The sequence below is a fragment of the Myiozetetes cayanensis genome, unplaced genomic scaffold, assembly GCF_022539395.1.
Source record: "Myiozetetes cayanensis isolate MyiCay16 unplaced genomic scaffold, myiCay2020 scf10, whole genome shotgun sequence".
NCBI classification, from domain to species: domain Eukaryota; kingdom Metazoa; phylum Chordata; class Aves; order Passeriformes; family Tyrannidae; genus Myiozetetes; species Myiozetetes cayanensis.
Genome location: NW_026086605.1, coordinates 32577935 through 32589997, shown reverse-complemented (window position 1 = coordinate 32589997; position 12063 = coordinate 32577935). Strand labels below are relative to the sequence as shown.

The 12063-nt window shown below is 40.2% G+C and overlaps 1 protein-coding gene across 6 annotated transcripts in view; it reads left to right on the top strand.

Moving 5' to 3' along the window:
• The window catches only part of CTNNA3 (catenin alpha 3), a 454192-nt gene that overhangs the window by 22154 nt on the left and 419975 nt on the right, over nucleotides 1–12063 (top strand). For all 6 annotated transcript variants that reach the window (XM_050305771.1, XM_050305769.1, XM_050305770.1 and 3 more), the window contains one exon: nucleotides 7501–7667. In XM_050305771.1, coding sequence (XP_050161728.1) covers nucleotides 7501–7667 — 167 coding nt within the window. The remainder of the gene's footprint in view (nucleotides 1–7500; nucleotides 7668–12063) is intronic.

The window sequence follows — 12063 nt, the reverse complement described above, 5'->3', positions numbered from 1 at the left end:
TGTGCTGTTGTTCAGGGTAGTGATTACTGGCTCCAGAGATGGCTGTGGTTTAGAGTTTGATATATGCATGTGGTGTCTGAGATACCTTAAGGCCCTTTGTGATTAAAAGCATTATGACCAGCATGTGTCACTGTTATCTGTCACACTGATCAGCTGAGGCTTTTGAAAAATCAGTCACTTTGGAGTACTCTTAAAATGTTAGCCCATCCATTACAGGATGATAACACAAGGCAAGAATACAATATATAGCTTTGTATTGATTTTTATACGTAGATAAATTTAAAAATGTGAAATATTTTTATATTACTTATTGATTCTCAGCCAAGACCAGAGATAAATACAAAAATAAATAATACATAAAGTAGATTATATACACCTCATACATTTTAAAAGAATGGTAAGTCTGTGTTATCACCTGTCATTATGCAATGACAAATTGAGTGTTCACAACCCATCTCTCTATAAGGATTTGCCAAATGGCACAAGTCAACTTTAAGAAATTGTTGAACAACTTTAAAAAAAAATAGCAGTTCATTAATTTTGCAGATATTTTTAGCCTTTGAAGCTGCGTGTTCTTTTTAATTTGTGGTGCGCCTCATCATATGCAACTTCATTGCCTGTTATTCAAGGCACATTCTGCTGCTGTTGAATGTCTCCTGTTATTTACTTCAGGCTCTTTGAAAGGAAGTGGGTCATCAGCTATTGCATGCATGTGGTTGCATGCAGTCACCTGCCATGCATGGCAGAGATACAATATTTCATTTTCTGGGGGCTTACTTTTCTGTTGTGACTGGCAGGTATTTTTATTAATACAATTTTAAATAAATGAAGAGTTTTTGCCTGTGGTTCGAGCTTATATTTACTGTATAATGGAATCCTGAAACATTGCTGTAGATAATTTCACTCCCTTGTGAACCAGACTGTCAGTCCCAGAGTCTCACACCGACATCTGGAAAGAATAAATCCTGTCTCCTCTCCTCTTGAGTTTTAGCTTGTGTGACTCACTGAACTTGGTGAGTTGAGGATGCAACATGAAAACTGAAGCCTTACTTCTTTGGAATGTCAACCATCAATGTGAAAATGCTGCTTTGTTACTTCTGGTGCTCATTGAGAGAGATTCCTTTTAAGGGAGCGATAGACTATTTTTAAGCTGCTTCTGATGATCCTGAACGTTGTAATGTTTTGGAAAATAAAGGAGCAAATTAGTAGGATAAAAATGAACAGCAGTGATATGATTTGTTGTATTTAACTCATCTGATGCACGAGTGATTCATGGCCTTCAGAAATTGGAACATGTGTATGGCTTCACTGACCACAGTTTGGTCTTGACACTCAGTAGATGAGATTTTGGAAACTCAGATTCTGTTAGTGACCTCTGAAAGAAGGTGTTGCTATAATGAACGGCAGATGAATGTAACCTGAAGAAGTCTCATGTCTGCTTCCTTGACATCTGCAAAGATTTACTGAAGTCTTTGAGCTGGTCATTTTAATACAGAGGTCCTCTGCATTTTTCTTTGTTTCCAGTCAAGAAACTACTTTTCAGGCCTATCTCTATCCCCATCTTAATTCACCACCTTCTGGAACTCAGCTAAGTGGGTCAGTAGGAAGGTGTGTGGATGGTGGACTATGTGCATCATCCAGAAATCCACTAGCCTGGTAACTGAAGAACTGCCATGTTTTCCTGTTGAACTGGTTGGGTGAAGCTTTGTTAAAAGGTACTCATGTTCACATTTTTATTCTAAAATAGTGTGATAAACTCCAAGATAAGTATATTTAAAAATTCCCAATGGCAGATTTTATATGTATAGAGAATTTCAAAAGATTCCCTTCTGATTCAATGTACTGTGAAATAAGTGACCCCAGTGCAAAGGGGGTAAGAAGCATCGTTCAACCATGAATGCTTCTGACACTGAACATCAGCTTCTAATGAATGTTCTGATTCTGAGATTTAATCACTTTTAAGACAAAACAGCAGTGTAGTTTGTGTGCTGAAATGTTGTCTCAGAAATCTGACTTAAAGTCTAGCATCATACGCAGGATAATGAGTTTTTGCATTTCTGTGAAGGTGTGATGGTTTATAGTTTTCAAGCAGTTGCATGGGCATAGCTGAAATGCCATTGCTTACTGACTATATATAGTCAGAAACACAACAGTTGTTGTCTGCATTGTTTCTATCTATTGCAGTGCCAGTGTTTCTTGCCTTTAGCTGTTACCACGCTCAAGTGTGTTCCCAGATAAGCCTTTCATCACATATAGCAGTGAACTGAAAACAAGTTACTGGCTGGAGTTACATTTTGTGAGTCTTCAGCTCTTTAAAGGAAATTATAAAAAAAATACTTTGATATTTTGAATGTCCATCTTTAATGTCTTGATATTAAACAGGGGAGGCAGGAGTTTTATGGCATGGAAGGAACTACTGTTCACTGACAAGAAGTGGGGAGTTTAAGGACATTTACTAAAGGAAGGGTAAAGTGATCTTTTGTATTATATTCTTATTTGTCCCTCATCTTAAAAGTGAACTTAACTTTCTCATCCCACATTAAGAGGTACATGTGTGTGTTCTGCATCTAAGGGGCTTTAATTCTGTGAGACAGAACTTAGATATCAAATGGCTGAAAATAACCTGTGCTGTACATGCTTTTCATCAAACCAAGAACAGATGCCTTGTAGAAAAGCTTCTGACGTCACCATCACTGGATCAGGTGTCCCTGAGTGGGAAAGGGGGAATGAAGAGGTGCATGCAAGGCATGATGGGGGGGTGTGGTGGCTCTGATTACACATTATGAAGAACTGTATGAGATGTGGAAGTGGAACTTCCTGGTATGCAGCTGTGAAATAATTGCAGTGCAACAGAATACAGTGATGTCTGAGTGGGGTAAGACTGTGGCAGGAGAGAAATGTCCTGTAACATCTGCAGAAAGCTATTGTGGGGATCTGAGTTACCATAGTTAGTAAGTGTTCCATTAACCAGGTGGTGAGACCCCACCTGGAATACTGTATTCAGCTCTGGGGCCCCCAGCATAAGAATGCTATGGACCTGTTGGAGCCAGTCCAGAGAAGGTCACAAAGATGACCAGAGGGATGGAGCATCTCCTGTTAAGACAGACTGAGAGAGCTGGGGTTGTTCAGCTCGGAGAAGAGAAGGCTCTGGGGAGACCTTATTGCAGCCTTTCAGAACCTAAAGGGGAACCCGAAAGAGGGTGATTCAGATGAGATGTAAGGAAGAAATTCTTCACTCTGAAGATGGTGAGGCACTGACACGGGCTGTCCAGGGAACCTGTGGCTGCCCCATCCCTGGAAGTGTTCAAGGCCAGGTTGGATGGGGCTTGGAGCAACCTGGTCTAATGGAAGGTGTCCCTGTCCGTGTAGGAGACTTGGATCTAGATGATCTTTTTAAGGTCCCTTCCAACCCAAACCATTCTAGGATTTTGTATTATAAACCATTGTGGATTTTTTTTCTTGTTTGTTTGTATTTTTTTTTTCCTCTGAAGTTTGAGACTGGGAAGTTTGAAATACTCTCTTTTTACTGACTCTGGTACGTCCCTCCCTCCCTTAGTAAATGAGCTCCTTTTGACAACTGTGTTTCCCTGGAACTGTAAATCCACCAGCCTCTAATGGTGCAGTTCACAGGAGTGGGTGACAGGACTTTCTTGGCAATAATACCTCCTTGTGGGAGGACACAAGAATGGCATAAAATGCACTGCATTCCATGTGGATTTCACACTGCTGCAGCTAAAAATAAAAAAACAAATGAGAGGAGAAAGCCAGTTGTAAATACAAATAGAAGAGGGAGTAATGTGCTTAGATTTAGCACAAAAAAGACAATCTATTCAAAGAAATAAGAAAGCATAATTCTGTTGATCTTGCCTAAACCAAGAGCATGTGGCTGCTGTGAGCACGATGTTGAACAGTCCCTGAGGGTGCTCACTGCCTGCAGTGGGTGTGGCTGCAGTCTCAGCACAGACACAGCGCCTACCATCGGCTGGTGGCCCTGCACAGGCTGTCACCTGATTGCCAACAGGATTATGGTTGGCTTGTTCTGAAAGGAATTTTCCTGGAAGTTTTTGGATGCTTTTGGTGCTGGATTGTCGTGGTTTGAGATAATTTGGAGGGGGTGGAGACCTCAGGCAGAAATCTCCTCTCTTGTATGTAATAACCCCTGTTTCTCCAATACAGAGTATCGGGGACACCAAGTAGGCCCAGCTGTTAGTGAAACAATAACTCTTCAGCAAGAAGAATGCTGATAACAATACTGATAAAACTGAGTTAAACCAATCGATAAGGAGCAGGGCTGGGAACAGCCTGGTGACTGGAAGGACCTGCAAGACACCCCTTGGATTCAGCAATGAAACATGGTTGTTGCAATTTCCATGTTTACTCAAAGTGGTGCTCGTGGTCCAGATCCATCATGGTGGTGTGGAAGCCCCAGGTGGGCAGGGAAGCCCAAAAATTCAGAGTTATACTCGCTCGGGTTCAGATGGGAGCATCTGATGAGAGGGCACGGGCTTAAGCTCTGCCAGGGGAGGTTTAGGTTGGATATTAGAAAGAAGTTCTTTATAGAGAGAGTGATCAGGCATTGGAATGGCCTGCCCAGAGAGGTGGTGGATTCACCGTCCCTAAAGGTTTTTAAGATGAGGCTGGATGTGGCACTGAGTGCCATGATCTGGTAATCACAGTGGGGTTGGATCAAGGGTTGGACTTGATGATCTCAGAGGTCTCTTCCAACCCAGTTAATTCTATGATTCTGTGATTCTATGATCTCCAGTACCTCCCCTGGGCTGGGGAGTTTTACACTGGATAATGTAATACTGTGAGTCAGGGATACTTCAGGAGGCTTTGACACCTTCTAAAATGTTGCAGCTGGTTTGTACTTCAGTGCAACTGAGTCCATTTTGGCTGATTATGGCTTATCAACAAGAGATGAGTCCCTTCAGGCCAGGTGTGAATGTTCCAGGGAGTTAGCACAGTGGAGTCATCTGTGTAAGGAAAAAGAAGCACTACCCCACCTCGCAGAGTTTCATTCCAGCCGGGTTGGAAAAGACTTCTGAGATCATCAAGTCCAAGTTTGCAGCTTTCCTTATCTTGTTTAACACCCAGCTTGTGGCCTGAGGTGTTGGATGTGAAGGCCTTCAGCTCCTGGCCTGGGTGACCACTCTGCACATTGTTAGCAAAGCAAGGGGCTGATTGAGCCATTGGCAGCACCAGTCCAGTCTCTTACAAGCACCTGGGCAGTCACTGCAGGTGTCGAGTGTTTGAGACATTAATCATCAGCAGTTCACTCTCTTTAAAGAAGACAAAACACCAAAAACCCAAGGAGGCATATTTGGAGAAGAGAAAGGAGGAAAGGCAGAGATTTTTGTGAGCATGTGGATAAGTAGCAGTCCTTTGACACAGCAGTGGTTGTCAGTAGCTGATTAGCTAATGGTAGAACACCATTTACTTTGGGAGTCATCTGTGTGTGTGTGCTGAATAGAGTCTTGGAAATATCTGCCTGCCAATAATTGTGTAGTTATGATATATTCCTGTCTTTGATTCTTTGAATTGCTTTTCATTTGATTGTCTAAAATAGTTGAAATACTATGAATGCTGCCATCTTTCCCATTTTCTATTTGTGCCACTAAAAGGGCATTTTTTTGTGTTTTGTTGTTTGTGATAAGTGTAATTATGGAATAATATTCACTTGATGGAAATTACGATAAAAATGGATGACATTGCATCAGACTGTCATGCTGTTTACTGTGTTTTAAGAAAGGTCTCAACATGTTGTTGGAGCTGTAATTTTCTGCTGTTTGCACTTCTAGCTCCTATCTGCCTAGCCTGCATCTCATGCTCTGTTTAGGGTTGTGATTTTATACTTGTTCATCTGGCCATCCCAGTTTATGTCCAACTCATTTCTAAAGGGTTGGTTGTATTTAGGCCCTTCTGATTTTCTCTTTGCACACAGAATCACAGGATGGTTGAGGGTGGAAGGGCCCTCTGGAGGTCCTGTGGTCCAATGCCCTGGCTCAGGCAGGGCCAGCAGCCTGCCCGGGACCATGCCCAGTCAGGTTTTGAATATCTCCCAGGATGGAGACTCCACAACCTTCCTGTGCCCCTGCTGAGTCACTCTCAGAGTGAAAAACCATTTTCTGATGTTTAGATGGAATCTCTCCTGTGTGTCAGTTTGTGTTCATTGCCTCTCGCCCTGAGCAAGTGTCACTGAGCACCACTGAGAACAGTCTGGCTCCATCTTCTTTTCACCCTTCCCTCAGGTGTTTATGCATCCTGGTGAGATCCCTCTGAGTTTTCTCTAGCCTGAACAGTCTCAGCTCTCTCAGCCTTCCCTCCTATGACAGGTGCTCTGGTCCCTTAATCATCTTTGTGGCTAAAGGTATCTGTGTTGAAAGGGTACTATTTTCAAATTTTGGGACTATCTTCAGTTTTGAAGTGTCTCAGGTGCTTGAGAGATGCAAATCCACACAGCCATTGTCTTCTGGAAGGCACAGTAGCAGACACCTGGGCAAATAATCACATTTGTGGCCTGAAAAGATGTACTTCAGCCTAGTGTTTGTGGGAAGGGGAAAACATTACCTTAGAGATTTCTGAGGAGCCACTGTGCTGTCAGAAGGTTATCTTTTTTGTTCTCAACTTCTATTAAATATCCCTGGCAATAGTGCTGTCTCCTATCCTCAGCTGAGCTATATCTCACTTCTTTCCTGGTCTGTTCAGTTGCTAACTCACAGGCTCGCTGTTCACTCCAGTCTGGGCTTCTCACAACTGAGCGCTTTCACTCCTTCCTAATTAAGCAGTTCCTTTCCAATCTGTAGCTCTGCTTTCCCAGTCAGCTTTGTTTGGACTGTTTTTACTGTGCACAGAGACACTCGTGGCTGGCTATTCAGAGTCAGTTTTAGTGGCTTATTGACTATTGCATAGTGGGTAATGATAGTTGAGCACTGTGAATGTATTTATTAAAGTTGGGTGTTTGTTGTTGTTGTTAAATTTAATTTGCTAAACTTTGTGTTGAGGAGCAGTATACTGCTGTCTACTGGCACAGTCAGTAGCTGCATAGATTGCATATATTTCACGTGTTTCATGTCAGTCAGATGCTTGAGTCTGTGAAGTTTTCATTCCATGAACTTATATTTGTAAGGAGGAGAACAATATTTGATTCCCTTCTGTGATGAGGAATTATTCAATAGCAAGGACACCGAAGTACAGAGTAATATAACAAGCAGTGACTAGAGAAGTTTAACATAGTGCCCCTGGCTTTGTTGTATACAGTTCAGAGCAGTAGTGTGAAGGCCAAGGGAATTATTTCAGAATTAAATGATTCAGTAGAGCAGAAAGGGAACATCATTCAAAGTGTGGAACGTTCTGCATGATCTGTAATAATTGGCCTTTATTTCAAGGCGTTAGGGCAGCAAAGAGATGCCAAGTGACTTGCCAGCTAACTGATGGAGCTTTAACGATTTCTTCCCTCTGGGAGTTGCAATGCAGCCTAAGTATGTGTTCATCTTGCAGGTCAAGCCTTGAAGGTGTCAGCAGAGGCATTCACCAGCGATCCCTGCTCCCTGCCCTGCAGGCAGGCCGTGGTCCAGGCAGCGCGCTCCCTGCTCACAGCTGTCACCAGGCTGCTCATTCTGGCCGACATGGTTGATGTGGCGTATTTGCTGCAGCATTTGACTGTGGTGAGTAAAGTCTGGTTCAGCTCAGGCTCCCTTTAGCACAGGTCTGCTGATGGTTCTTCCTACACTGAAAATTCCTTCTGTACTTGAGAATTGCGGGTCTCATGCACATAATGCTTTGGCACTTGAGGCAAGTGTAGATTCAGGATGAGATTTGTAGAATGGACCAAAAAAACCAAATTCTTCTGCTTGTAACTCAACATACTTGGTCTGGGGAAGCAGACAGTTATCCATACAGTTGTATGTTAACTTCCTTTTATTTCTTATTTCCTATTTTCTTACTTGAATTGTATACCTTTCGGTGCAAATATGTTAGGTATTTGTATACTGCAGACAGAAGACTAGATTACAGTCCTAATGTTGGCAAAGCTTTAAAAAATTTGTGCAGTAGAAAATATTCTCTAAAAGTCACATAATTTTTTCACTCAAAGGAATAACATGTTTTGCAACTACATATCCCAACAGTGCTCTTTTGGGTCGTATTTTGTCCCTCTGGCTCCCTTTTTACAGAAGGGATGTCTTCTGTCTTCTGTCCCCTATAAAACTTACCAGTGGTTGTGTCCCATGTGAGCAGGCTTCCTGCCTTTTTTGAACACTGTGTTTTTCGTCTTGCCAGCACCATGCATCTGAACATAGAAATGTGTTGACTGAGTTTCTTCTCTGCCTGCTTATTCCATTCCATCTGGTGTGTGTCTTTGCTGGGAAGAGCAAGGAATTGTCCTGTTTTCATTTTCCTTTCCCATCCTCCCCAACACCTTTAGTAATGTCTGAGAAACTGATAATACAAATTTTTGTTGACTTCCTAATATTTCAGGGCAGAGGTGAATAATCAGTGCCCTTTCTAATAATGCCTCATGTCACAAGAGGACCCACTGACATAAAGGGGACCATGTTGAAGCAAGTTCGGTTTAGTGAGGGCAAGAGAACAAAAATTTGGCTCCAGATCAGAGCAGGAAAAGTATTTCATAATAAAGCAATGTTGTATGGATTTCAATACTGTGCTTGAAAGATCCACTGCTGACAATTGTTAGAGATGCAGTACAGGCTAAATAAACATTGCCTTGCAGCAGCTTATATGTTGTTATACAGGTATTCAATTTGTCAGCTGTAAGAGAGGTGGCCTATGTCTTTTGTACTCGTTGTGGAAAATTTTCTTAAATTATGATATTTTTCATTGGTAACCTATTGGATTTTCACATACATATTTTGATAATGCTAAATACACCCTTCTAAGATAGTCTCAGTATGTTTTACATGAGAGAATTAAAATTATATAGTTTTCTTTGCTTGAGTTTCAGTATTTCCAAACAGCTCTATAATTCACATCAGAATTTCCATCTGAAAAGGAAAACAAATAATAACTGAAAATTATGAAAGAACGCAAAGTATCATTCAGGAAAAACTCCAGCACTGCAAAGAGTGCAGTTAAATTGTCATCTTCCCCCATACTTTAATTCAGTTCTCCCAATAGGAGTGAGAACTGAATTTGTCAATGAACTCCTAGAATAAATTAGTGTGGCATAACACTCTCCATCATGCCTGTCTAAAAAAACTGTTACATTTTCCATGTTTATTTGTCTCTGCCCTTGCTGTTGAACTTGCCAACAGTGGTACTGCCTGTAATGGTGTCTTTTCATGTTGACATCTAATTAGGAAATCGACTCAGAAGATAATTTCAACATATGCTATTAAACATCTTTCAGTTTCTAATGACTTTTGGTCGTGGCTCACTGAGCCAGATTTGAATGCAATTAAATATTTTAATGAATTTCAACTTGGCTCTTTTCTAAAGCCTTAACTTAAATCATTATACTTTAAAACTCCCTGAGGAATTCAAATTTTCTTCAATGTGGACTTGCTCCAGCAAAAAGACATTGTGTTCACACAGAGACTGCAGTGTGAAAGGAGACCTTGTCTTTGCTGTATCAGCTCTAATACTCTTGATTTTTGCATGTTCACATGCCTGTAAAAGTCATTAGCTGTTTTTCTTTGCATTTTTTCTGAAATTTTAATACTTCTACCATATTATCCTCTTCTTCAGACATGAGTGTTATGACTGTGATCATTTAAGAGATGAGAAGTTTCATTGCCTTTTGTTTCTACATCTCTGAGATCTATAATTTTCATAGAGTAAAATTATATTATAAAGGACTGAGCTAAAGTTAATTTAAAAAAAATTAAAGGAAATAAAGGAAATAACAGTAGAATAAAAGACATAATTCTAACCAAGGAACTTTTTGCTTGCACGTATAAAATGAAAAAAAGTAATTCAGCATCATCAAAGAACCCTGTAGAGTATTAATTAGATCTTACTCAGTATAAAAGTATTTTGAAGGGCATTATCTATTTATGTATCTAATGTATTTTATTTATTTAATAATCTATTTATTACCTATTTATGTGTCTAATGTCAGTTAGCTCCTACCAGTTTATGTGGCCTCTAAGAGTATTGTTTTCTGGACATTTGACTTGGGCTTTGGACTGGTTTTGACATCTGTGTAATAAAGTCTTCATATAAAACAGAGTATAGTGCTGAAAATGCTGAATATTTTCATCACAAAACCACTGAAATGTGACTTTTAAAAAGTAGAAATAACAAGTCAGTCAGTTTGAAAGAATTTGGTAATCCTGGCAGGAATCTCATTCACATATTCATAAACATACCTTTGTTAACAAGAACTGAGCCGTTCGTAGTAGTTTCACTAAAAAAGCAGAGAGAATTTTGGCTGCTTTATGAATTCTATAGAATCTTCACCAAGCAAGGTGTGAATGTGTGTGTAAATGATGCATTTAAGATGCCAGTACAAACTCTCCATGACTGATCACATTCTGGCACAGTCCAGTTCTGGCCATTTGTGGAATTTACAGCCTTTTAAGAGTATGAGAGTGCAGTGCAAACAGCAAGATCATTTTAGAGTTCACTGAGGAAATAAAAGTACATCACACTAATAAGAAAGGTTTTGCTCCTTTAAACAACTACAATTTTTTTTTTTAAACAGGGAAGAGTTTAAATAAATAGCTGTTTGTATCTAAGTTTCCATACCTAGTGTAGAGTTTGAAATCTCTAATGAAATAACTGAGTTGTGAAAAATGTAGTGAGACATAGGGCTATCTCATTGCGCTCTTGGATTCAGAGCTGTATTACAGCTCATTCATTATGGTTAGTAATGCTCGATATTATTTAATTAAGTGAATTAACAGACTAATGGAATTGCTTGAATTTATTGATCAGAAGAGAACAGCAAGAAGATAACAAGTTTGGAGAATTTAATTCAAAGAGCATTGGCAGTCTGTCTTTCTCTAATTGGTTTCAGATCATGCTGAGCCAACATGTTTTATCTGCCTCTTCCCTCTTCTTGTCATGCTTGTAGATTTACTGTTTAAGTCTTCATATTTTTCATTAAAGCCTCAGACAGCATGATCTTTATAAAATACTTGGTTAGAGTTGCTTTAAAACTCTTGCCAAGAAATAAAAAAAAAGAGAATGGCTAACAGATAAGAAGGAACTTCCGAACTTGGGCCCTGTGAGCATAGTGCTGCCTGTTCCCCCCTTCTAAAAACAGCTTTTAAAGACTGAGGCGAGGAAAGCATTAAGTCCCTCAGACTTTTCCTCATGCTTTGTCACTGTGTCCCTCTGCATCCAATAGAGGATGGAGATTCTCTTTACCCTTCCCTGTTTTGCTAATGTATTTATAGAAACCTTTATTACTGTCTTGTATGGCAGTAGCCAGATTAAACTCTACCTTCTTTACGCATTCCCAGTCCCATCACAAGAGAAATCTCTGAACATAAGTGTTAAGAAGGTGACAGGAGTTTTTTTGGAGAAGATTTGGCTTCTCCTTTGGTTTATACTCCTATTTATTTTGTCATCAATCAACAGAAACGGATTCTTGCTCCTAATCAGACGTTGGTCTATAGTACATGGGATGCAGTTGTTTTTAATCAGGGCTGCAGTGGTTATTGCACTTTGCAAATTCTGTGGCACTTTGTAATGTGCAGTAAATAACAGAGAAAAAGCAGCTTCCAAAGAATTACTTTCAAGAGTTAGGCTTTTCAGAGTGTCCTTTTGAGTGCAACAGGAACCTGGATCCACTTCTGTGCTTGGCACAGGAGCCTCTTGGCTGCTCCTTTGTAACTCGTAACAATAAATCATTGTCAAGCTGCGAGATGATAAATTCCAGATGAAATAAATGAAAACATAAAGCTTGGGGACACCTGTGGCACAAAGGTGGTTGTGGCACAGGTTAACATGCAATACTTGAAGTTAGCAGCAGCACAACTGAGTGTGAGGAATCCATACTGTGTCTGGTGATGAAGTTTGAAAATTATTTTGGGAAAGTTGGAAGGTGGATATTAGGCAAGCAGAGGCCTATTTGAAATAATTACTTGGACTGTGCCA